This window comes from Dermochelys coriacea, chromosome 1, assembly GCF_009764565.3.
Source record: "Dermochelys coriacea isolate rDerCor1 chromosome 1, rDerCor1.pri.v4, whole genome shotgun sequence".
In the NCBI taxonomy this organism is placed as follows: Eukaryota; Metazoa; Chordata; order Testudines; family Dermochelyidae; genus Dermochelys; species Dermochelys coriacea.
In genome coordinates this window covers 143,661,707-143,689,465 of record NC_050068.2, presented here as the reverse complement: position 1 = coordinate 143,689,465, position 27,759 = coordinate 143,661,707, and the positions used below count along the sequence as shown (strand labels likewise).

General features: G+C 39.5%; 1 protein-coding gene across 4 annotated transcripts in view; it reads right to left on the bottom strand.

The window, feature by feature from the left end:
* Positions 1-27,759, bottom strand: part of POLA1 (DNA polymerase alpha 1, catalytic subunit) — a 369,765-nt gene that overhangs the window by 10,865 nt on the left and 331,141 nt on the right. Inside the window, exon 37 of one of the 4 annotated variants that reach the window (XM_043505015.1) lies at positions 21,973-22,244. The exons of the other annotated variants lie outside the window; for them this stretch is intronic. Within the exon in view, the coding sequence (XP_043360950.1) occupies positions 22,180-22,244 (65 nt within the window). The 3' untranslated portion in view covers positions 21,973-22,179. Of the gene's footprint in view, positions 1-21,972; positions 22,245-27,759 lie in introns of those variants that run through there. 4 annotated transcript variants of the gene reach the window in all.

Here is a 27,759-nt window from a genome sequence, read left to right as displayed (position 1 = left end):
CACACCATCACATATTTTGGAATCTTTGGTTCCCATATTTAGTCTGTTCACATTTCTCTATTTCAAATACATTAGTTTAGAATTATCACTGAATGGATGAATTTAGTGACACAGAGATATATAAAGCCAATTTACATAATGGTTTAAAAACTGCACTATGGTTTGTGAGAAGTTTATGTGATCATAAGCATGCATAAATACACTGGAGTGCTCCCTGGGCCTGATTCTCATTTACACTATTTATTCTGGCAGTATTAAGAGGATTTAAAGTAGGTATTTAAATGTAATGCACACTCACAATAAGACCTCTTTACACTGCCAGAGTGGTGTAAAGGTGCCCTAGTGTAAGTGAGAGTCAGGACCACTATATACAAATAATATTTAAACCACACACATATATGTATGATGCATAGTAATTAAAAAAAAAACAGGAAAACTAAATGCAAAACTGGCATTAACGCTGATGAGATATTGAACAGCCAAGACCCAGGAAAATCTGAAAGTTAAGGTTTCTGCAATGTTAACTCTATCATGTTGCACTTAAGCAGTGCTTTCCATTCCTGACTTCCTAGTTAATCCACTACTATATATATTAAAACAAAGGAAGCGAGTTCTCAAATTTCTTCACAGTGGGGAAAATTTTTAATAGAGAGATGATCTCAAGGACATAACTTTTCTCATTCACCATTGCAAAGACCACATTCCCCTCTTATCAGAGTTTGCATAGCATTCCTGTGGAAACTACAGGAATTGCTCTTAGAAAATGGTAACATTATGAAAATATTTAATGTATTTTCAGCTTCTTCCAATTTTATTTAGCAGCTGTAAATGTGAAGAGTCTTATCATCTAGCCTGTCAACACCCAGAAAATACACCAAAAAGCCCCCCATGGGCCAGCAGTGGTACAGTTTGAGAACCTCTGTTTCAACATATGCCATAAAATATACAAGTTTACTGTAGCAGAGATGCGTCATGGAAGAAACGTTAACTTATGGAACTTGTTGGCTTCTCACAATTAATGTTGCACTCAATCGAACATTGATTTTAATTTCGCTTTAAAAAACAACACATTGTTTAAATTAAGTGAAAATATGAAAAGAAGCGTAGCCAAAGCAGGCAAAAGTTACAATTCTTGTACTACTTTCAAAACGTCACCAAACACAGGCTCCACATGGCTAAAAAGAAGTTGTTTCCAGTGGCATAAGCCTCCATTGAGTATGCCCTGTTGCTAGTTTTGAAGGGATCAATCCCAGGAACTCAGAGCAAGAGTGATCTATCGGGTTGCAACTGTCATGAGAAGGTAGAGTGAAAGACGATCATTTATACAACTGGGTCTTATCGATCAGGCCTTTAGAGATCACATACGCTGCCTCAACTTGAACATACTCACAAACCAGACACTTTCAGAAACCTAGAAACAATCCTTGTATTGCCCTATTAGAGCGATCACTGAATGCACATGATTCTTAATGGAAGGTTTAAAGGTAATCACAACATGATTCTACTGATTTATAAATTATTGGCTTCTACTTAAAACTAATGTCATATTTATTAGTCAGTCATTATTTGCTATGTCACTAGCTTTCAAACTGGAATAAAAATGTAGTATGTAGAGTATGTTTCAACCCTTCTTGCCCGCATTTAAACGTTTCCCCCCCTAACTGATACTATTAAAAAATGAGGCTATGGTCCAACTACTTACTTTTATTTCACCAAACCCTCATCACTAACAGCTTCTGATCCATTTTCCTCTCATTTTCTTTAAAACACCTGACTGGCTGATTTTGTATTCTAAAAATGCAGTACAAAAGCAAAAGTTGTTTTTGTACATTCTTGGCCACAGAATCTCAGCTCCTATATGTTCTTCTTAGAAAGCTCTCCACTTTTCCATTAGTTAATTCCTCAGAAACTGTGCAATTGGACTGATATCTGGGAAAACAGGGATTGTTCCAATCAGAAATTAATTCCCTCTCTTACGTGACTGCAGAAGCAATTAACTCCAAGAGCTGAAATTGCTGCTATGTTTATGCTCCCTCCATTGTTTCTGTAGATGGCTTTTTACTGGGGCATTATGTAACATTTAACCATGTATACCTGGTCAATGTTTCATATTTTATTCCAAAATAGAGGGAGGTCATCCCCCCCACCGTTATATTAAGAGGAAGGGAATGTATGTGTAATGTATATAAAAAGCAATAAGTTCATGTTTTTTCCTACCTGTAGGAATGCCATCAATTTAGATATTTTAAATTATTCTGATTTCTTGCAATTTTATGCACCTGTGTGAAAGTCACTTCATTCAATAACAAGGTCTGACTTCTATTTCTCATTGAGCTTCATGTTTGCTAGTCAGTGTTCTGCCTTGGGCACATGTCCATCCAAGAATTTAATTTCAGTGGATAAAGTTTCCAGCTAGTCTTCTTGGGAAGCCATTTTAGTATGGAGAGATTCCAAAAGTTCCTAAGATACAGCTTTCTGATATGACAGAGAAACAAGATGTCTAATTCTCTATGTCATACACCACTGAAGATCTAGGCTTTAAAAAGTCCACAAGGTCTACTTTGTTTTTAGATTTAGACATAACTACCTGCACCTGTATAATAGGTATGTCCCAAGAAGTTATGCTAAGCCTGTAACAGTTCTCCAAGTTTCAAGGTTTATTGTTCTATCAGCTCAACAACTGATCCAAAGATCATCTTCCCTCGCTGCCATTTGGCTCAGCTATCTTTAAACGCCACTTTTTGAAGGAGTAGAATTCCTTAAGCTTTTGTCAGGTTTCAGAGTAGCACCGTGTTAGTCTGTATTCGCAAAAAGAAAAGGAGAACTTGTGGCACCCTAGAGATTAACAAATTTATTTGAGCATAAGCTTTCGTGAGCTACAGCTCACTTCATCGGATGCATTCAGTGGAAAATACAGTGGGGAGATTTATAAACATAGAGAACATGAAACAATGGGTGTTACAGTGTGTATGATAACATCCATTGTTCCAAGTTCTCTATGTATATAAATCTCCCCAATGTATTTTCCACTGAATGCATTCGATGAAGTGAGCTGTAGCTCACGAAAGCTTATGCTCAAATAAATTTGTTAGTCTCTAAGGTGCCACAAGTATTCCTTTTCTTTTTAAGCTTTTGAGTATTTGCATCTTTCAGTCAATCTGCTCAGAGATCCTAGTTTTTCTTTCATCAAAGGAGTTAAGAAAGATAAGAAAGAAGTCAGACAAAAACCTTTCAAGAGGGTAAAAAAGAGGACTGAATATAAGCTATATCAATCAGTTCCATTAAATATTTCACAGTGGAGTTACTTTGCAGATGTTCCAGACCAGCTACATATGCTACTTTGTTATAAGTCAGACTCTAATTGTAACCCATCCAAACTACCAAAATAAGCTTCTTGATTAAAAGACTATGAAGAATTCATTAAGTACCTGCTATGAGAACAACAAAATCTCAACTGCAATAGTTAGAACTCTGCCACGCCAAAAGGAATATGTTCCCTGTAAAGTGAAATTTCATAACCCCTAAGTAATAACTATTATGACAACACTTTGCACTTCCATATTGCCATCTATAGCAGGATTTTAAGCTACCTTACAAATATTAGTGAATTAAATCTCACAACACTCTTCTGACATTAGTTATATCCCCATTTTACAAAGAGAGAAACAGAGCCACAAGGAGGTTACAGTCAACATTTGCTGAAGAACATTTCTAAATAAATTACCTGATCCTCAAAGATTCTAAACATCAGTTGCCATGGGTGCTCATTTTAAACATGGATTATGGCTAACGTGATTTGTCCAAATTCCTACACGAAATCAGTGGCAGAGCCAGGAAAAGAATTCTGATCCCCGAACTCCCAGTCCCGTGCTCTAAAATAGTATAATCTAGTGATTCCCTTGTTAAAAGAATAGAAGCATAATAAACAAATGATACATTACAATGTTATTATATTGGATAACACAAGAGCAAATTAATCAGATTGTTAAGATATTTTATAATTCATTAAAAAAATTTCAGCAACAAATAAGTGAGCTAAAATATTTTTGTTCTTTTAATTCTCACCACCCGTAAATAATTTGTTTGTATAAAAAAAAAAAGGATTTAGAAGCCATCTAACGAAACAACCCCAATCCATAGCTGTCATCTGTCCTATAGTAGTAGTAAGAGTCCCTTCATTCACAAGCAAAGCCAGCAGAAGAAAGAGGAGGGGGAGCAGACGGAGAAGAGAGTGAGATAGCAGATAAATTCCATTTGTGCTATTAAAAAAACAGAAAAGCGAACTCAGTGGTTGAAAAGTGAGGATAAAAAGATGAAAACAGTAATCTTGCTATAGAAACCAGAGAATTATGCTCTTGCTCTCACCCCCCTCCTGCCCTTTTTTGCTTTCACACTGTTACGAACTGTAGCACCCTGAACAACTTATTTTCCTGCTATTTCCAGCACTTTAAAGAAACTTTCCAACATTTCTGTTTGACACATTTTTTCAACAGTGAGGTGAAGACAATAAGTAAACAGGTAGTGAAGGGCTATTTAGAGAGCTGGTCATTCAGAGTAATAAAAAAACAAAAACAAAACAAAACAAAACAAAAAAAACCAAATAATTGCTCTCTCCCCCAAAAAACAGACCAGACCAGAACATCTATCCTATATGTTGTAGCCACAGACAACACATGACCTCTGACAAACAGTTTTCAGAGTAATTTTAATGCTACTCTGGATTTAACTTGACTAACTGGTAGCAATTGAGCACATCTTTTTTTGTGGCAGCAGTTATCTAAAATGCTACAATAACAGCATCAAAAGTAGAATGGTGGAAGATTGGTTTTCCATTGTGCTGCTGAACTGGCATAATGCCCACTTTAAAAGCAATTCGCTGCTCATCACTGAAATCTGGCAGACACGACACTAAATGCCTCAAGGAAAAAAAAATGGTCTTGAGAAGGGGGAACCACTCCAACCACCAAGCAAAGCAAAGGGAGGGGGCAGAGAGAAGGATGATGAATCTATGTAAGAAGAGAAAATTGCAAAATAAAAAGTTGAGCACTGCATGTAGACTCATCAGGCTCTTCTTAATTTACCTGAAGATTTTATCGACAGCTTGCATTAGTAATAGCAGAACAAAACAAAAGCAAATATATATTTATCTCTCTCTATTGTTTTGATGAAGTGAAAATGTACTGAGTTACGTCAATCATTTGTCAAACATCTTCCCAGTTTTATTTACCACTAAATATAATGAGTAAATATGTGATAATAAAACTTTTTTTTTTTTTTTTTTTTTACATGAACAGATACAATTTTTTTCCTACTAAATACAGGTAATGATTTAGGAAGCTTTCAAAATGTCTTTTTACTGTCAATAAAACTAATTCTATTCCCATTTTCATGTAAAAAAAGCTTTACAAATGAAAATTCAAATTAAAATTCTGATTATAGTGTAGTGTGACAACACCTGTATTTATAATTTTACTGTCAGCTAGTTGTATTGTTTAACAATAGCAAGAAGCAGAAAAGTAATTGGAATTTGTCTGTAACATGCCAGATGACAACACTGGGTGCTTTGCTGTGCTACAGCAAATTTGGTTTGATGACAAAATAACTTTAGTGAGATTTATAGAAAACCCAAAAGGTTAAAAAAAAGTCATCTTATATTCAGGGACATCTTAAGAACTGTGGTAAGCCAAAATAGGTGAGCAGTTGCTGCAGTGGACAAGGTACAGTGGTAGAGACAGTTTATGGTCCTCTTCTGACAAATATCCCTCACCAAATAAAGTGATTCATCTGGTTTTTTTCCTTAAGCTTTTCTAAATGACCTGGTATTTCTAAAATTAACCATCAGTAAAATAAATTAAAAAAAAAAGGAAGATGAAGGAACCACATAATAGGGGCAAGTGAGGGGAGAAAGAGTCTTAACATGTGCTGCAATTCCATGGATTTTCTATATTAATAAAAAAGTAAAAATTCAAATAAGGTGAAATGATTGAAAATTTCAGGTTATTTTAGCTATGTGCTGTGTTTTCATATTATACATATAGACACATACACACATTGAAAGGTAAGTGAAAACTTAAACACCTGCCTTACACTTTTAAAGCAGCAATATGTAAAAATTAAAGCAGTTCTCTTCTGTCAACTTGAATCTTTCAAAACTTACAAACAAACGCTAATCTCCCAACAACTTGCCTTACTGCAGTCTACAGATGAAAAACCCATCTTTTTATTATCCTAAAGATGCAAAAAATAAAATAAAATAAATGAAGAAAAGAAAGCCACACACAAAAGAAAAACAGAATGACAGTGATGTTTTAGTTTACACTAGATATAGCAACACACAAAAACTGTCAAAACTATAGAGTGAAAAAAGCTGTTATCAAGCAACTGTCAAGAGAGTCCTCTGAGATTTGGAAATCTTGTGTTTATTGTAACTACTTCACATTACATAAAGAAAGAAACATCCCTCTCCTTACCATTGCTGCTAAATATCAAGCAAGAGAACCTAGACTTCTCCCTCACTATTTAGATTAAATTTTTTTTTTTTTTTTGTAATTCTGTGCTTGACAGTCCTGCTCCCCTCATTTAAGCTTTTCTATTGTATGGTCAAAGTTAGGAGAGAAACTGGAGGTTATATTAAACATTATTTCATTTTTGAGAACTGTCAACACCCATTTTATGTTATTAACTTGTGGCCCATCATTTAAGAGTGGAAACTGTAAAGACCAAAATGCACAGTGGAAGTATTTCTAGCTTTGCAGAGTAGTGCAGAAAGAAAGAGTGAGTGTAAGGGAAATTGATATTTACTAGACACACTTTTTAGCATCTCTTTTTATATATTGCCTAGAATTGAGGCTTATAATGAACAGAGTGACTGACAGTAGGCAATAATACTCAAAGTTTTAGGCTAAGGGCATTACTGCGTGTTGTAATTCACACTTAGTTTATAAGGAAACTATTACACTTTGGGTAGAAATCTCCAGTCTGTGGTGTTCTATTATAGCCTTTAAAATACCTTTTTGTCTTTAGCTCACATGATGCTTTCTCAACCAACAGCAATGCTCCAGCTATAATAGCTATAGGAATCAAATTAATGCAAGTGAAAATTACTTTATATGTTACAATTTATATCCTTCATCACATTATTAAAAAGAAGTTTTTACTCAGAACACTAAATGATATTTCCTCTCCCTAAAATAAGCATTTGCTGAAGCCTTGGTCTATCCAAGTATTTACTACCCCTTAATTATAAAAGTGGTCTTGCAAGTGAAGTGCAATAAAAAGGGTAAGCGGTACGTACAATAGTGGAGGTGTGGGGCAGATGGAGGGGAAGTTGTTTAACAGGTCTTAGACTTTAATTATAACCAGTTCTAAACATAAATGAGTGTATAAAACATGCTGGAGTTGGATTCCATGCCAACTCCTCTTTCATCTTATACCCTGAAAAATAGATGTTAGAATATTATACAGACACTCAAATATCTGTGTGTTTTAAGCCATGTTTGATTGAGAAGATAGGAAAAGATCTGGCAGTTATCTTCATCAGGACTTTTTAAGGGCTGGAAAAAATATGAATCTTTATGGCTGAAATTCAACCTATTAAAGTTGCCACCAACAAAATAAAGAGGTCATTCCATTAATCATGAAATTTAGACTGATAGTGGGGGATCTACCAAGTCTATTTTACTGAACATGAAAATACAACACCAGAATATTGTTAAATTGAGTTAGCATTATCCGTGAAAAAATATGCTCTATTTCCTATTACTTATGAAGCCCTATCCTTTTCTTTCTTACCAATTACATTCCCTATCATTTCCAAAATATACAAACTGTTTTCAATCAACATATTTCTTTATTACAGTGTACAGCATGCTTGTTACTGCCTCTTTTCTATATTGAATACTTGATTGGACAAGCATTTTGAATTTAACATAGACTGTGATTGCACATATCAAACAAATTAAAGCTGCCAATCTCTTTTTGGAGGATATCCTCTATACACATCACCACTGAAGAGTAGCCTGAGTGTATTTGCTTAGGAGAAATGGTGAAGGAGGGAGGAAATGATTACCATGGCAGAGTCAGAGAGAGTTTCATTTTCCCATGATATGTAACTTGCTCCTCAGGCACTCATTTACAAACATTTTATGTATAGAGTTTCAAAATCTTCATGAATGTTTTGTCACAAACCATTTGCTTTTCATTTGGTCTAATTAGTGAAATAACAAAAATAAGACGAAGAGTGTGACTTAGTTTTTAGAAAGTCTACCACTTTTTTCCTTAGATGGCCGTTTGTGCAGAGGTATTCAGCTCACACACTATAGCCTCAGTCTACTTTTTGGAGCCTAATATATTTAATGTCTTGTATTCTCACAATGATGCATGTTGATGTGAAGAAAGACTGAGTAAGATTGGTGGTAGTGCGGTTTGTGAATGTGCATATACATTCTACAAACTTGCCAATATTAGGAAATATTCCCTTTTATAAAAGACCCTTCGTAATGAGAAACTTTTGGCTTAAAAATCAGGTTCAAATAGGCATGAATTCATAAAATAGATCCAAATCAAGGAGTGCACTAATCTCACAAAAGAAATTGAAAGAAAAACTGTTGGTGGAACTTAAGAGCACGATAAAATTATTAATAAAAATTAATTTGCTGCAAATGCATGTGACACTGGGAGAACTTCTATCTGGGGAGTTGCTGCTCCATTTGTATGATCTGAGCAGCACAAAGGGAATGGAGTGGAGTTTCCAACAAGTAAGGACGGTTTTGTAGTTATGAGAACACTAACCTGGATTCTGAAGATGTGGTCAGTTTCCAGCATTGTCACGGACTTCCTGTCTGACCTTGGGTAAATCACTTAATTTATCTGAGCTTCAGTTTCCCATCTATAAACTGGGCTTGACAACATTTCCCTTTTCCGCACCCTTTATCTGTCTTCCAGTATGAGCTCCTTGGGGCAGGAACTGTTGCTAACATGTTTGTACAGTGTCTAGCACAAGGTTGGGGTCCTCTAGACAGTATTGTAATATAAATAATAAGTAATTATGTGAATCTGTCCTTTTCATGTAAAGTGGGGATTCCATGTTCTCCCCCTACCCGGCTGACTGTTTCTCCTACCTCTCCCATTTTTGTTTCAGGGGTCTTAAAATTACATTTTCATATGGCATAGAACCTGCTTACTTGAGAAATTTTAACGTAATACTGCTGCAGTTTTGATTAATGGAGGTTCTCAAGCTGAAGACTCCCCAGTTTAAAAGAGAAGGTGTTGTTAGTAAGGAGCTCTGAATTTTGGCATTCGCCATCAGTGTGACCCAAAATCTATTGGTCTTCATGACATGCTGCAAATCCCATCTCTTGTCCCAAGATTCTGAGGAGAGAGGGATGCACAAAGAATTGGGATTAGAGTACTGAGGACTGATATTAGTAGATGGGTTGGGTTTTCCCCTTCCTAATTTTGCAGACACTGTTGGGTTTAACTGTTGTTTGTACTAGTAGGATTATATTTTTAATACATGAAAATGAGACCCCAGGCCCTGGATAAGCAGTTTTTAATATATGGTATAAATCTAAATACAAATATACGTGCTGAGCTTAGAGCTGTTTATGCCTCCAATTTAATTTTTAAATGCTAAGGTACAACTTCAAGAAGGCTCCACTGCCAATCCTGCTTTCATTTGTGCTTCTCTGCCCCAGCGGCTGAGCAAATCCATTTTTGGCTGCTGCTCTTTCATGTTTGCTTAAAATAATTAGGAATAATAAAATCTTAAAACATCCTAGATAGTAGCCAGGCATACAGAATAATGAATTTAAAGTGCAGAGATCAACACACTTTGTGGAGGAGATGATCATCAATTGCCTCCAACGTCAGCCTTCAAATTTCAGCTTAATGCCTGGCCCAACTCTCCACAAGTAGACAAATCACTTTCATATACATATTATTTAAATGGCAACACAGAGCTAGTCAAATTCCTAGTGCCACTGATTAAATAAAAATTTAGATTAGAAAGCAACATGACTGCCCACAGAGAGCTAATGAACCAGGCGACCACATGCTCCATAGGAAATAAAAAAACAGCTTTAAAGTGCCCTATGAGCCTAGCTGCTGCTTTCAACTGTTCTGTGTGGCCAGAAAGGCCATTCTCTGCAGTCACTTTCTATAAGTAAGAGTTTAATGTGGAGCTGTATTTCACTTTTGCAAAGGAAAGAATACATTATAAGCTGTCCATCTGATCACACAATGCTGCTGAAGAAAGCAGCAGCGGTACCCATGGGAGATAGGAGGAAGGAGTCCAAAAGGTTCATGCAGCTAAGAAAGGTCAAAAAGAGAGAGCAAGAAATGCATTCAAAATGGCAGAGAAAAGGTGTTTACAGTCTTTCCCCAAATATTTTTCCTTCTTTTATATATTTTTCAAAGTGGGGGTGGGGAATATGTTTCATAATATAGCACACACACAGACAAAAGCAGTTTTAACTATATTGAACTATTCAGTGTTTTTAGAATTAGTGAGGTACATTTATACACCTCAGGATGCATTAGTGGTCTACAAACATACGCTTAGTGAGGGCACTCAGATAAATATACCTTAGGTGTGTAAAAGAAAATTCTTAAATGCTCATTTTCTTTCTTCAGTTAAAAACTCCACTAACCCAAATCTTCACTGTAGGGTTGCCTTCCGTTATGCACAAGCAGAGATAGTTTTAGAACTTAGTTTAAGAGGACAGGGATATATTAGGAATATTCATCTTGCAAAACACCAGAAGAGTACTTCCAAAGCTGAACCAATAACTTGACACAAAAAGTTTGAGCTCAATAGTAAAATAATTTTACTACTGAGAATGTTCGATGTTAACTGAATACACTACCCTAAAACACAAAGGGCTTAAATAGGCAGCCAGATGTTTAAGATAAATATAATGAACTGAGCAGGCTGCAAAAGGGTAGATATGAATCAAAGAAAAGATATTAGCAGGTAAGAAATATTCAGTACTCTTTTATAATAAACTCTACTAATTATTGAGGAGTAGTGATGGAAAGGGGGGAAAAAAGGGAAAAGGTGTACTTTAGGTCTAGGAGACAGACATGTATAACCTTACTGAAATAGTGACAAGTATCAGGGGATAGCCTGGTTAGTCTAACAAATTTATTTGAGCATAAGTTTTTGTGAGCTACAGCGAGCTGTAGCTCATGAAAGCTTTTGCTCAAATAAATTTGTTAGTCTCTAAGGTGCCACAAGTACGCCTTTTCTTTTTGCGGATACAGACTAACATGGCTGCTACTCTGAAACCGTGTTAGTCTGTATCCACAAAAACAACAAGGAGTCCGGTGGCACCTTAAAGACTAAATCTGTTAGTCTTTAAGGTGCCACTGGACTCCTTGTTCTTATTGAAATAATTATTATTTAAGGGTCTATTAATGGAATGCCCTCCTACCAAAAGAGATGTTTGCTGGGATCTGTAGATTCATCTTGGAGTACCTACTGATGGTAGAAACTGAGGATCAGATTCCACCATTGTATATTTCTTCCCCCAAAATAAGATGCCCTCTCTACCCAAGAAATAGTCACAAATCTTGTTGAATGGCTTTTTAACGCTGTTATGGACTGGTTTGCTTACAGACATGTTCGATTCAGAGAGGCAGCATCTAATCTATTACACGGTAAAAGGTTTGTATGATTAGCACCTCTGCAACATGGAAAGAAAACAGCAAAACTGTGGACTTTCTAATCCGTTCTGTCAGAATTCTTCTGCTCTACAGACATCATGTTTGGGCCAAATCTTTTCTTGTGGATACTTTCAATTTGGCCAAATTGAAGGAAGAAGTGCTTTTTTGTGCTTGGTTAAAAATTTTAGGATGAGGACCCGACTGATATCTTGTCCTAACAAAAAATACTGTATATTTCCACCATCAACAGAGAGATAATTTCTTAAACCCTTCTCACAGAACTATTAGCAACTAGGACCACATTTAGAGAAACACAAAATATGGACTCACTGAATTGGGGGTGGGGGGAAATGTGTTTGTTGGGGGTGAAGGGAGAGCCTCAAGGATCTGTTTGAGATTCTGAAATGATATGAAGGTTTTGATAGTTTCACCAAATTTCAGAATCTGATATCATGACATTGAGATACTGATGTGGAATTGGAATTGATGCTGCTGACTACTCTTCCCTGTGCTGGCAATGGGAACTATTATTAGCTAACTGAATTCATGTCCTAAAGGACAGACTATCTTTCACAGGGACTTCCAGACGTTTTATGTTGGAACTAGTCATTGAACTAGTGAAAGTTATTTCTTCACATCTCTGAAATACATATGGGATGCAGATGTATTCTTGATAGAAGCATCCAGATTCTGAGAGATCCTCAGATGCTATAGTGATGTGCAAGATCTACAAACATAGATAAAATTAAATTTCCTTAAATAGCCTGCTGAGCATTTCCCTTTCAACCTCCATATTGGTAGATTTTGGGAATCCAGCTATGGCTATAGTATAGCTGCACCATGTGACAAAATGTTTAGTCTAGGGCTGGAAAGAAAACATTTTTTTCTGTGAAAAAATTCATCTTTTTGTTAAATATTTTGGCTAAAAATCAAAATATTTCGATTCAAGATGGTGCTAAGGTGCTTCATGGGAGCTGTAGCTGAGGAAGAGATGATGGTGACAAGGAAATATGGTGCGTAGTGCCATATCAAGTTTTATATCTTTTAGATTTCTCAATTCTGGGGGGAGATTTGAGGGACTGCTTATTTTTCCTTCCAACTGCGGAATTCTTTGCAAGATTCAGTTTCTAGAGGGATTAAGATGTTGTTCCGCATAAAACTCAATGCAATTGTCTTATTGAGGTGACAATCATAGGTATGTATCTACAAGAAGTGGCTGCATCCTCCTGGACATATATGTATGAGAGAGGGAGCTGATGGCTGAGCCCCTAGACTTTGGAGCTCACTCACTACCTTGGTCCTAAAGAGCCCAAATCTGTTGATCTTTAGGACCTGCTGCAAAGATCTATACTCCCTGACTTTTGGAAAGGCTAGAGAAGTAAAAGGGTAGCGAGTGGACTGGGAGGCTTTTTCAATATCTATTTTTAAAGATCATTCAATCTGGCATTGGGGGGGCAGGGGTTGGATGAAATTGAGCTAGTTGTGCATATAATACATTTTATTTTAAAATACCGTCAAGAGTCAGGAATAGGCATTCATATTTGCGGCATATAAATAACAAATAATCGTTATGGTTCCAATCATTTCAAGTTATGTAGTATTTGTTCCAATACTAACACAAAAATTCACATTGAACTATTCATGTCTTCAAAGGTTCCTGCAACGGAATAGCTTTTTTTCTTTTCAGTAGCTTTTGCAAAAAGATATCATCCTAACTTTACCAATGTAGCTAATATAACTTTACAATGCCAAAATATTGTATTCGTAACTGTTTTGTATGTTAGATTTTAAGATGTTTGCACTTCAGCAAAAAACTAACAATAACTGGGACTCTTATTTTAAAAGCTTTATAAAGGGAATGTGCATATAAAAATTTGGTTTGTCCGCATTTTCATTGAACTATTAACTTTTACCTACAGAGCATTCCTAAGCTTAGGGAGAAGTGGCAAATAACATAACAAAACTAAACTTTAAATGAAGAATGCTATCTTACTATTATGAGCTTAGGAATGAAGTGTTTCCATGGAATTGTACCAACATATACTAACTACCTTTCCCTTCTTTTCTTGGTAAATATAAATTTTTATGGAAAAATATTAAAAGTGATAAAAAAGGAAATTTAAAAATCCCCAAAGTGTGGAAAGCAGCTATTTCTACCAATAAACATGACACCGAGTGAAAGGCTAAAAGTTTAAAAGAGGAAACGAGATTTATTTAAACTGATTACCCAACTACAGAACACACACACAAAACAACACCTGCCACCATAAAATGGAACATATACATTTTCCTATTATTTTTATGTAATAATGTTAGATTGTAGATACATTGTATTATTAGTTAGCAAAACCAGAAACATTATTTCATTCTTTCAATAACCTGGGCAGAAGCAACAGCAGCATACTATGTTGGCAACACCTTCATAACAATAACTTGCCCATTTAGTTTAACCTTCATGCTATAGTATCTTAATATGGGCATCTTAATTATTAGAGAAACACAACTGTCCAACTATAGACTGAGATTTTAATGCGTGGTCTATTGACTAACAGGGGATAAAAGGATATCATAGAACACTAAAATTTGATTCTTTTTGCTCTCCAAATATTTATTGTATACATAGTACAGTGGAGCATGCTTTCATAAGTCAGATATCTCACACTAACAAATTATGCACCGATTACAGATGACCTTTGGAGTAGCTCAAGGTACAGTCACAATCATGTATTAAAAAAAACCTGCATTTCACCATAATGTGTGAATGTATGAAATTAAATGAGGCTTGCAATGTAATCAGTGTGGTTGGCTGCTTTAATATATTCCATTTCAATTTCAAATCACCACAAGCCAAGAGTGACGAATCTAATTTGATCAGTTCTTCACAAAAAACACTGAAAGGAGATGTAAGCAGACCTATCTACATCTGGTAACATGGCCAGATTTTGAATGCAGTTAATAGGTTCTTATGCCACCAGAGGACCTTAAAATATTCAAAACCAACAGTTTTAAAACCTACAGGCCTGGTCTACACTATGGGGTTAGGTCAAATTTAGGGGCATTAGGTCGATTTTAAAATGAATGCGTCCACACAACCAACCCTGTTCCATCGACTTAAAGGACTCTTAAAATTGACTTCGGTACTCCTCCCCGAAGAGGGGAGTAGTGCTAAAATTGACCCTGCTGGGTTGAATTTGGGGTAGTGCAGACCCAAATCGATGGTATTGGCCTCCGGAAGCTATCCCAGAATGCTCCATTGTGACTGCTCTGGACTGCACTTTGAACTTTGATGCACTAGCCAGCTACACAGGAAAAGCCCCAGGAACTTTTGAATTTCATTTCCCGTTTGGTCAGCGTGGCGAACTCAGCAGCACAGGTGACCATGCAGTCTCCCCAGAATTGCAAACTAGCTCCAGCATGGACCGAAAGGGAGACACTGGATCGGATTGCTGTATGGGGAGAAACATGCAAGAAATGCAAATATATTTGCCAAAATCTCACAGGACATGTTGGAGAGAGGCTAGAGCAGTGCCGTGTCGAAGTTAAGGAGCTGAGGCAAGCCTACCAAAAGACAAAGGACGCAAACGGTCACTCTGGGTCAGAGCCCCATACATGCCGCTTCTATGATCAGCTGCATGACATTCTACCCTACCACTACCCCACCACTGTCTGTGGACACCTGCAAGGGGGGAGCCGTAGGAGGAGAATGCACTGCAGGCAAGTGTTGAATCCATTCTCCCAGCAGCCAGGACCTTTTCATCACAATACCCTTTGAAGGCAGGATTCCCGACCCAGAAGCTAGAGAAGGCACATCTGGTGAGTGCGTATTTGTAACTACCGTACAGGGTTTAAAAGCAATAGTGTTTAATGTTTGATTTGCCCTGAAGAATTGGGATGCATTCGCGGCCAGTACAGCTACTGGAAAGGTCTGTTCACATATAGGGATGGAGCGGGAATCCTCCAGGGACATTTCCATGAAGGTCTCCTGGAGGTACTCTGAAAGTATTCTGGAATCATTGCAGCACAAAGCATGGCAGCGAATGGTCCTGTGTTTTGGTCACATTCAAGCAACATTCGGTCTATATCTTTCTATGTTAGCTTCAGGAGAGTGATATCCTTCATGGTCACCTGGTTGAAATAGGGAAATTTTGTAAGGGAACAGTAAAAGGACCCCGTTCATGCTGGGCTGTTTGTGCTTGGCTAAAAGGGATCATCCCAGAGAATAGCCATGCAGTGGGGGAGGTGTGCACTGTACATCCACCCGAAACATGCAGCCCATCCTTTTAAATGTGAAACCCACCCAGTGCTTGCTATGGGAAAGGATGGCGCTGCAGTTTGAAGCCATTCCTACATGTTATGCGTAAGCAGCCAACCCCGCGTACCCTTTGCCTTACCATGGCTGCATGGAAATCGAATTCTGTTGCCCAGCTGTGTGTGATGTGTCACCATATCGGCAGGCGCTCAATATAAAGGGCAAAATGCTACCTTGTACCTAAAGCGCACGTGCCGTCTGTTGTGAATTGCTTGATTCACTGTGAAAGAGTCTCCCTTTTGTTCTCAGAAATATATCATCTTAAATTTTACTCTCCCTTTTTATCTCCTCCCAGGTGCAAATGTTTCTAGGCTCCCCCTAGCATCTCCGTCCCTGAGGTTATCGCAGCTTAGAAGGTGAAAAAAAAGCGCACTCGTGATGACATGTTTTCCGAGCTTATGTAGTCCTCCCGCACTGATAGGGCACAGCTGAATGCATGGAGGCATTCAGTGTTAGAAGCTAGGAAAGCATTAAGTGAGCACGAAGAGCAGAGGCAAGAGCGTGAAGAGCGGAGGCAGGAGGCGATGCTAAGGCTAATGGAGAAACAAATGGACATGATGAAGCATCTGGTGCAGCTGCAGGAAAGCCAACAAGAGCACAGACCCCTGCTGCATCCATTCTACAACCGCCTGACCTTCTCCTCAATATCTTCCATATCTTCCTCACCCAGACGCCCAAGAATGCGAGGGTGTGGAGGCTCCAGGCACCCAGCCACTCCACTCCAGAGCATGGCCCAAGCAACAGGAGGCTGTCATTCAAACAGTTTGATTTGTAGTGTGGCTACAATAAGCAATGTGGCCTTGTCCTTCCCTCCTCCCCCACCCCACCCGGGCTACCTTGTCAGTTATCTCCCTTTTTAAAAAAAAAAAAATTAATAAAGAAAGAATGCATGGTTTCAAAACAATAGTTACTTTATTTTGAAGGGGGGAGGGTGGTTGGCTTACAGGGAATTAAAATCAACAAAAGGGGTGGGTTTGCATCAAGGAGAAATACACACAACTGTCACAACAAAGCCTGGCCAGTCATGAAACTGGTTTTCAAAGCCTCTCTGATGTGCAGCACGCCTTGTTGTGCTCTTCTAATTGCCCTGGTGTCTGGCTGCTCAAAATCGGACACCAGGCAATTTGCTTCAACCTCCCATCCCGCCATAAATGTCTCCCCCTTACTCTCTCAGATATTATGGAGCACACAGCAAGCAGCAATGGGAATGTTAGTTGTGCTGAGGTCTGTCCTAGTCAGCAAACAGCTCCAGCGAGCTTTTAAATGTCCAAAAGGCACATTCTAGCACCATTCTGCACTTGCTCAGCCGATAGTTGAACTGCTCCTTACTACTGTCCAGGCTGCCTATGTACGGCTTGCCTTGGGAGCAAGGGTTAGGCTGGGTCCCCAAGGATAACTATTGGCATTTCAACATCCCCAACAGTAATTTTCTGGTCTGGGAAGTAAGTCCTTTCTTGCAGCTGCTCAAACAGCCCTGAGTTCCTAAAGATGTGAACGTTGTGCACCTTTCCCGGCCATCCCACGTTGATGTCGGTGAAACGTCCCTTGTGATCCACCAGTGTTTGCAGCACCATTGAGAACCTTGCGGTTTACGTTCTGGTTGGCAAGGTGGTCCGGTGCCAAGATAGACGGAACACATATCCCTATCACCCCACCACAGTTAGGGAAACCCATTGCAGCAAAGCCATCCACTATGACCTGCACATTTCCCATAGTCACTACCCCTGATAACAGAGTGTCAATGACTGCATTGGCTACTTGGATCATAGCAGCCCCCTTAGTAGATTTGCCCACTCCAAATTGATTTCCGACTGACCGGTAGCAGTCAGGCATATCAAGCTTCCACAGGGCTATCGCCACTCCCTTCTCAACTGTCAGGGCAGCTCTCATCTTGGTTTTCCTACGCGTCAGGGTGGGGGAAAGCAACTCACAGAGTTCCAGGCAAGTGCCTTACGCATGCGAAAGTTTCGCAGCCACTGTGAATCAACCCATACCTGCAACACTATGTGGTCCCACCAGTCTGTGCTTGTTTGCGGGCCCAGAATCAGCATCTCACTGTATCAACCAGCCCCAATGCCACCATGATGTCCTAATTGCAACAGCCCGTGCTTTCAGGAATGTCTTTGTCCATGTCCTCATCAAAATCGTCCTCATGCTGGCGTCTTTTAGCTCTGTTCTGTATATACTCCAGGATAATGCGCGGGGTGTTTACAACGCTCGCAACAGCAGTGGTGAGCTGAGCGAGCTCCATGCTTGTCGTGGTATGGCGTCTGCAGGAGAGCATAGTTGCAGCGATAGTAGTGGATGATGATGGATACCACGAGAATAGATATTTATACAGAACGAGAGGACCTGTGAAGTGGATTCATGGCACCAGGAGAGCAGAGTTGCGGCAGAAGTTGTGGATGATGACAACATGGAGAAATTTGCTATTGAGACTGAGCTCATTTACAACAGCAGGAGAGTAGAATTGCAGCAGAAGCAGTGGATAATGGTTAGCAGTCGTACTGCACTGTCTGCTGACAGCAGCACCCAGAACACAACAGCAGCGGTGACAGTGAGCTGAGCTGAGCGGGTTCCATGCTTGCCGTGGTGCGAAAACGATTGCCTGCTGTTGCTTTCACAGAGAGAGGGGCGACTGACAACATGCACCCAAAACCACCTGCGACAATGTTTTTGCCCCATCAAGCATTGGCAGCTTAATCCAGAATTCCAATGGGTGGCGAAGAGTGAGGGAACTGTGGGATACTACCCACAGTGCACCGCTCCGTATGTCGATGCTAGCCACAGTAGTGAGGACGCACTCCCCCGACTTAATGCGCTTAGTGTGGACATACGCAATTGACTGTATAAAATTGATTTCTAAAAATCGACTTCTATAAAATTGACCTAATTTCGTAGTGTAGACATACCCACTATGTTAGAAAGAGTTCTCTGAACAAAAGCTATCTTTAAAAAAAAGTCAGGGTCCTGCTTAAATTCACAAAAGCCAGGAAATTCAAAGTGAAAGGTCAAACCTCCAATAAACAAGGTGCATTTGGGTAGTGAAAACAATGGCATCCCAGTGTGACTAGATTTTTACAGGTTTGATTGTTACCTGTGAGCTTAATAATTTTTAAAAGTATTCCTGTATACTTTTGAGAGACCACTGACCGCTGAGTCTGCAAAGCAATTAATGGCTTCTCTAACTACCTCCTGTCTCCTACTGGCCTCTCTGTCTCCTACTGCCTATTACCAGGCAAAATAATTGAGAAAGTAGTAATCACCAAACTTCAACAATGTGAGATCAACAGTATCCAGGCCACATCTCATCCAGGCTTCAGACCAGGGCACAGCAAAGCGATAGCCCTAGTGACAGATGACCTCCTTATAGCTATGGATATAGATGAGATCTCCATGCTCATGCGACTGGACCTCTGTGCAGCTTTTTGATACATGTAGTCTACCACATACCATTGTATGAGACAGGGTCATAATATACTTATGAAAACAGAAAAAAGGTCTGTAAGGGGTAACATGATGCGTTGTCCGTCATTACAAGATTTTTCTTGTATAACCCCTGATGAGAGGGGTACCCCAGTTTGAAAACCACTGCATTAGACCATAAGACACAGATAAACCATTTACATGACATGGAGTAGACAGGACAACATTACAGTGCCTCTAATCATTCCTGTGCAACGGAACTCAGATTGCTCTTCTCTTTGAATGCCCTCATTTATGGGGTTCCACAAGGAAATATGTACCCTCCCTCCCCCTTTCAATATTTATCTGAGGCCACATGGGAGAGATGCCATGGGCTCAGCTCCCAACAATATGTAGATGACACTCAACTATATGCATCATTCATCACCAATGCAACCACCAAAATACTTACAAGACATCATCTCTTGGATGATCTAGGCAAGACCAATGTGATGCTGCTGTGAATGGGTAAAATGCTTTGAAGAACTATGCAGTATTTTTTTCTCTCCTAAGAGAGCATGTCTGTTGATATATTTGTGCAAAATAAGAAGTTGTGAAAAAAGTGTAAAATGGAAATACAAGGGATATGTATATAGCAGAACAATACATGTGAAACACGAGTAGGTTACTTCAGTACCACAACATTAAGTACTTTTTGACAAAGGCTGAACTAGCAGATGACTGAAAACTGAACATATACTAAACAAAATGCTTTGTAGATTTTTCTATCCATGATGTTACAGCTCATCTGGAAGAGAATGCTCAAAGACCCTCATGCACAGACAGCTTTTGGTCTTGTACACTTCCTGGACGCAGCTGAATATACATGCAAGCCTTTTGTTCTCTGTGTGCCTCAAAAAAAGGGTTTGTGGTTGCTTTTCTAGGCCACTCTGTTCTGGAGAGGTGCATTTTAAATGCCCATTTTACATCCAAGTTATGCAATAGCATTTCTTTCTCATGCTTGATATTCAGCTGAAGAAAGAGCAGATTATGTGTTGTGACTTGTGGAATACTTAACTCCTCTTTGGGGTAAGCTCATCTATGGCTCTCATAATCAGTGTATTTATTAAATATACAGTTTGATGGGTAAGGCTCCTAACTTCAGAAACCCTTTGGGTAAGGTAACGGACATTAAGAAGATCACCTTGATGTTTGAGAACTAGGGATTAAAATGGTCATGATGCGAATACCTGTAATATTAAAGTGAGAATTCATGCCTGGAAGTGATTCTCTGCTTCCTTTAGAATATAGGCTATATGAAGGAGGTTTGTTATATTTACAGCCATCTGTGGAGGAAGCTATAATTCCATTCTGAAATTTTGACTTTTAACTTGCTGGTTTTCTAGCTTCAAGACAGGATTCCTGATATGTATAATAATCACTTGTGCTTCATATTAATTTCTTGGAGCCATTCTATTAATCTGTTCCGAGTAACCAAGTATTTAGTAGCAGAGGATTATTTTAGGGAGCAGAGGAGGATATTGGTTACTTCAGAACAATTTACTCTTCCCATTTTGCTCCATTCAATGGAGGTTGTAACTGTAAGTAGGGCAGAGTTAACTGCTTTGATGCTATTGCTTTTTTCCCCTTTTGATCAAAAGACCTTGAGCAGAGTGGAATGTTACTTACATTCCTTGATAGGCATCTAACATGAGGACTCATGAGTGGTACTTCCTGAGAGAATCTCTCTAGGAATATTCATTACTAAATGGATGGAATCAAAGACTGATTTGGGTATTGAAACTATCTTCCATATGGGAGTGGTTCTAGCTCCACTCTGAGTGGAAAATTATGCCATTTCCTTATTCACCAGGGTTGCAAAGGAAAATCTCAATGCAGTGCACCATCATTCCCAGCAAAGTTAGGAGAGCCTTGAATTCTCCAGGATCCTTTTTACCACCATGTCCAAATATTCAGTAAGAAGATAATGTCCTGGGAACATGTCTAGAACTTCTCAGAGTCAGATAATTTCCCTTTCAGTGATGAAAGGTGATGCTCAAGGACTAGCCAGAGTAGGCCAAAAATGCAAAGGAAACTTCTGAATTTCTTAATTTCTTCTCAGAGAGACAAGGTGGACGAGGTAATATCTTTTATTGGACCAACTTCTGTTGGTAAAAGAGACAAGCTTTCGAAATATACAGAGCTCTTCTTCAGGTCTGGGAAAGGCGCTAACAGTGTCACAGCTAAATAAAAGAACAGATTGTTTAGCATAAGTAATTAACACAGATTTTAAGAATATCCTGGGACCACCATGATGACAACAACAACATAAGATCACTCTGGTGGGGTGGGGCACTCTTCAAAATGGTTTCCCCCACCAATAGTGGACCAAAACCATATCAAATTTTATCTCAGTACCAGACAGGGGACAAATCCTATAAAAGGACTATCTGGCTTAAAACTGGACGAATGGCCTGCCTACTGATGGCCGCTGTGAGTAGCTCATTCACTATCTCAGCCCTCACATTTTTAAAGAAGCAATAATATTTTTACACTTAGATGCCAATTACCAAGGTAATGGTGACTTCTTGATTACCATATGTAAAATATTTTATTTCAGTGATTTACTCTTCTTTATAATTAAAGTGATTAGAATGCATCACAACAGAGAGTTTTCCTTTACAATCACAGAGATGTTTGACCATGAGGCCCTTCTTCGGGGATAATGAAGAAAAGAATGTAGAGCTACACAATGACTCCTGAAGGAGGACCCATTGTTGAAACATTTTTAATTCAAATTGTCAGCATGTATTCAGGGGTAGGTTTTCGGAGTTCCATTTGCAATCCACACACTGACACAGCATTCCTTTAAAAAACAAAACAAAAGTCCATAAACCCCCTTGAAAAAGGCTAAGACATAGTTCATCACATTCATGGCCTTTGAGGCTTTATCTATTCAATGGAAAATGTGGCCTGTTGAAGAAGTTTCAAATACACCCACCACTGCTGGAGAACCTTATCAAGGGTGGATTCCTGGATCCCTGAAATTGCCAACTTCTGCAGAGAAAAGGAGCCTTCTACCTTATCATAATTTATTTTCTGAGGGTGAGGAAAAAATAGTCTTTTGGTCATATGTCCTTTCTTATTCTTACTCGATCTCCAGAACAAAATGGCAAAGCAGGGGTAGCCTGAAAACTTCAGACTTGGTCCTCTTTTTTTTTCTTCTGCATTATAACAGAACAAAACAGCTTCTTCTTCGTTTAACAACTAATTTTATGTCTTATAATTTAAATTATACACTAGCTTGTTTATTTTCAATACCACAAGGTTTCCATAGGTATTTTGTGCAAGAATTGTGGAGCATTTCTGGTAATTGAGAGCCACAGAACAGTGACAATGGCAGAGGAGGGTTTTCTTGCTCCGACTAATTCAGAATGGGAGTGGGCAGCTTCTAGTCCTATCAGCCTTTCCCTTTTCTGAAAAATAACTTTCATATTATATCTATCTATATATAGATCATTATAGATTTTTTTGGAGTGAGGGGAAGGGACGACTGTGTGGAATGAGGAGTAGAAGAAAACTGGCCTACCAGGCAGTTTTTCCAAAGACAGAGGACTAGCTAAAAGAAAAGGAGTACTTGTGGCACCTTAGAGACTAACAAATTTATTTGAGCATAAGCTTTCGTGAGCTACAGCTCACTTCATCGGATGCATGCAATGGAAAATACAGTGGGGAGATTTATATACATAGAGAACACGAAACAATGGGTGTTACCATATGCACTGTAACGAGAGTGATCGCTTAAGGTGAGCTATTACCAGCAGGAGAGCGGGGGGGGGGGGGGGGGGACTTTTTGTAGTGATAATGAAGGTGGGCCATTTCCAGCAGTTGACAAGAATGTCTGAGGAACAGTGCGGGGGGGGGGGGGGGAATAAACAAGGGGAAATAGTTTTACTTTGTGTAATGATCCATCCACTCCCAGTCTCTATTCAAGCCTAAGTTAATTGTATCCAGTTTGCAAATTAATTCCAATTCAGCAGTCTCTCGTTGGAGTCTGTTTTTGAAATTTTTTTGTTGAAGAATTGCAACTTTTAAGTCTGTAGTAGAGTGACCAAAGAGATTGAAGTGTTCTCCAATTGGTTTTTGAATTTCATAATTCTTGACTCTGATTTGTGTCCATTTATTCTTTTACGTAGAGATTGTCCAGTTTGACCAATGTACATGGCAGAAGGGCATTGCTGGCACATGATGGCATATATCACATTGGTAGATGTGCAAGTGAACGAGCCTCTGATAGTGTGGCTGATGCGATTAGGCCCTATGATGGTGTCCCCTGAATAGATATGTGGACTAGCTAGTAATCCCTAAGAATACCAAGGTGTTAGGTCAAAACAAGCCCTCAAGACAGAATATGAACTGGTGGGAAAAAAGACTGCTGGCCATAGGGTACAGCCCAAAAAGAGAAAGTGGATCAAAAATCCCCTGTAGAGAGGGTCTGGGAATAGGAGGCCAAGTATATAGAAGACAAAAGTTTTCGTTACTGCTCAAAAATATCCAGCTTCCTGAAAAGGTCCAATATTTGGGCTATTTGGTTTTGTGACAAAGTTGCTCCTCTGCCTTGATGGGTCCTGCGCTTATTGGAGGATTTTCTCACCTCAGAGGTTCACAGCAGCCCTCAGTTAGGCCACTTTCATGGCTCAAATCTGCCATTCACTCAGTTAGCCTCATTACTGGCCAGCATGGGGAAAGGAAGAAGAACAATCCCCGCAGTCTCTGCTGATCCACATAGTGGATCGGGGAACAGGACAGAGACCTTCCCCTCTGGTGGAACCCACAGTCCAGTTCAACTCCTCCGGTATCAAGTAGGGAGTTGAGGGGATGGAGGGATCCCGGGCCTGCCCTCTACTCCGGGTTCCAGCCCAGGGCCCTGTGGATTGCAGCTGTCTACAGTGGCTCCTGTAACAGCTGCATGACAGCTACAGCTCCCTGGGCTACTTCCCCATGGCCTTCTCCCAACACCTTCTTTATTCTCACCACACAACCTCCCTCCTGATGTCTGATAATGCTTGTACTTCTCAGTCTTCCAGTAGTACGCTTTCTCACTCTCAACTTCTTGCGACTCTTGCTCCCAGCTCCTCGCACGCACACCACAAACTGAAGTGAGCTCCTTTTTAAACCCAGGTGCCCTGATTAGCCTGCCTTAATTGATTCTAGCAGCTTCCTGATTGGCTGCAGGTGTTTTAATCAGCCTGTCTGCCTTAATTGTTTCCAGAAAGTTCCTGATTGTTCTGGAACCTTCCCTGTTACCTTACCCAGGGAAAAGGGACCTACTTAACCTGGGGCTAATATATCTGCCTTCTATTACTCTCCTGTAGCCATCTGGCCTGACCCTGTCACAGTTTATGCATTCCTATTCACTCTGTTTTGTTCTTACAGAAAGGTTGATGGCCTTGCTCCTATTTTTCAAGTGGAAATATACCCTATTGTCTCTCAAGATGGCCAATTTGTGATACACTGTACAGTAGAACCTCAAAGATACGAACACTAGAGTTACAGAGTGACTGGTCAACTGGACACCATGTGAAACTGGATCAGGCAGCAGCAGAGATCAAAAGAAAAAAAAAATAAAGCAAATACTGTACTGTGCCCGTACTGCATCTTAAAGGGAGACTCATCTGGGCTGCCTTTTTCCACCCCACCCCCACGCAATAGGCAGCCACTTACAGCTAGGAGGTGAAGACGCTGGGCTGCCAGCTCAAGGCAGCCGGAGCCAGCAGAGTAGGAGCAGCGCTAGGGTCTGCACTGCTTTCACCCCTGTCAACCGCTGGGAGGGGGACATGCTGTTTTTAACCCTCCCTCCCCCTCTGGAAGGGGGACAAGCTTGCAAACTCAGTCGGACCCAGGGAAAGAAGCTGCCTTTAAAGAAGCTGCCGGCACTGAGGAGGGAGCTCAGCTGCTGGATCTGGAGCCTGAACTGCGCTTTGGTCAGAGTTATGAATATTTCAGAGTTACAGACAACCTCCATTCCTGAGGTGTCCGTTACTTTGAGGTTCTACTGTAGTACTATTTCCTAGAAAGAAGTGATATTTTAAGGGAAAGGTCAAAGGTACAGCCCCAGGGGGACAATAAATATGTGCAATTAAACTTTCATGAAATTTTCAGAGAAACAAGCATACAAAGTAACCCTTTTCCACAACAATATTCCAGTCATTTAATTTTTTTTGAAATAGTCAAATTATTATATCCACATATGGAAAAGAGAAAGGCTTATTGGATTATACAGTCCAACTCCCTGCCAATGATGATTTGTTCCTTCTACATTTTCCAGTGTTTCCAATCTAGTTTTCATGTCATGAGCAACATAATCTCCTCCACTTTCTTGGAAAACTAGTCACAAGCAACTTTCCAGGTGTTCATAACATTTTCCTTTCTTTAGTATTATCCTATTAAGTGTAGTTATGCCCTGTTGTATTACCTGTATTTTTTCCTCCCTTCTTAATGCATCTATCCTTCAAATATTTGTAGAATTATTTATCCCCTTAGTCACTGGTTAGACAAGCTACATTTATTTAAATCAATCTTTTCTCATAAAGTGATTCCTCTGCACATGCAGTCCAAATTTGCAAAGGACAGTTTTGCTGCCTTGTTGCATTACGAAGTTGTAGCTGGTAAATCTCCTTCAGCATTACGATTCTCCAGGCTTCTCTCTCACATTGAATATATATGTATTTTGGACTTTTCTTCAGACATATTCATTTGCATTGTTTCTAAGCTTTCTTATTCACCTATCCAGTTGCTAATTTCTCTGGTTTCCCCCACCCTCATTTTTATAATTTCTCTTTCCTTGCTAGTGTTTGTAACTCCTAATTTAGTGCAATCTCTAGAATCCTTTAAACTACACTTTATTTCTTCTTTTAGTTCATTAAACAAAACCTATTTAATAAGATCAGATGTATCCCCAGGGTAGCGCACCAAACAATTACCCCCCAAACTTGATACTTGGCAGACCCTTAATTATTGCAGCATAATGGCTACCAATACAGTTCCATGTGTTTTGATGCAGTGGCAGTAATCTCCTTACCTGTTTCTAAAAAAACCTCATTCTATAATTACTGCTAAGGAAAAAAAAATGTCTCATTTGAATAAATCCTGTTGGAATACAATGTACTTTTTACAATGATTCTGCCCACTAATATCACTTCTGAAAAAACATTAGGGATGGGTGGGTTAAAGAGCCATTTTTGGGTCTTTAAAAAAATTATGTGTGCATCTGCAAGTGAATAAATGACTTTTGGACATTTAGGGAACTTTGATTGAATCTATATTTTCTTCCTGATTATAGATGAAGTCCCATCCAGGTATACTTCTGTATTGCCTATTGGGGGTGTGTCCCCATCTGTGGAACAGCAGCTGCCTGAGAAGAAAGAAAGGTTACTCACTCTGTGCAGTAACTGTGGTTCTTTGAGATGTATCCCCTTATGGATGTTCCACTTCAGGTACGCATGTGCCTCATGCACCTTTGATCAGAGACCTTCATTAGCAGTGTCTGTTCAGCTGGTGCATGTGCTGCTGACCACCTCATGTCTTGCACCAAGGCTATATATAATAGGCTGTGCACATGATTCACCCTCAGTTCCTTCTCCACCACTAAGTGTCAGAAAGAAACGCTGAAGCAGAGGAGAAGGAGGGTGGGTAGTGAAGCACCCACAGGGGGGACACATCTTGAAGAACCAGAGTTACTCCTCTTTCTTCTTTGAATAGTGTCCCTAATGGGTGCGTCACTTCAGGTGACTCCCGAGCAGTATCCCCATAAGAAGCAGGTAGCTTTGAAATCGAGTCCAGCACAGAGGAAAGAACTGAATTGTCAACTGCTACATCAGAGCTAGAGGCACTGACTAAGGCGTCGTGCCTGGAGAAGGTACATACTGAAGACCATGTAGCAACTCTTGAGATCTCAAATACTGAGACATTTTAAAATAGAGCCATAGATGCAGATTGTGAACTCGTCAACTGAGATGACACATCAATAGGGGGTGGAATGCTGGCAGCACTGTATCAAGCCATAACACACACCAAAATCCATTTGCATAGTTTTTGGGTAGAAAGAGCAGAACCTTTAGATCTGTCTGCAAATGAAACTAACAGGCTAGGAGATTTACTAAATGATTTAGTCCTATCTACATAGAAGGCTAACATCCTCCTGATATCTAGGATATGGAGAACAGTCTCCAGTGTGGAATTATGTGGTTTTGGAAAGAAAACTGGTACGTAAATGATCTAACTCAGATGAAACACAGAAGACATGTTAGAAAGCAACCGGGGGGGGGGGCGTGAGGAGGGTGAGGGTCGGAAGGAAACATCCTTGCAGAAAACAAACTCTG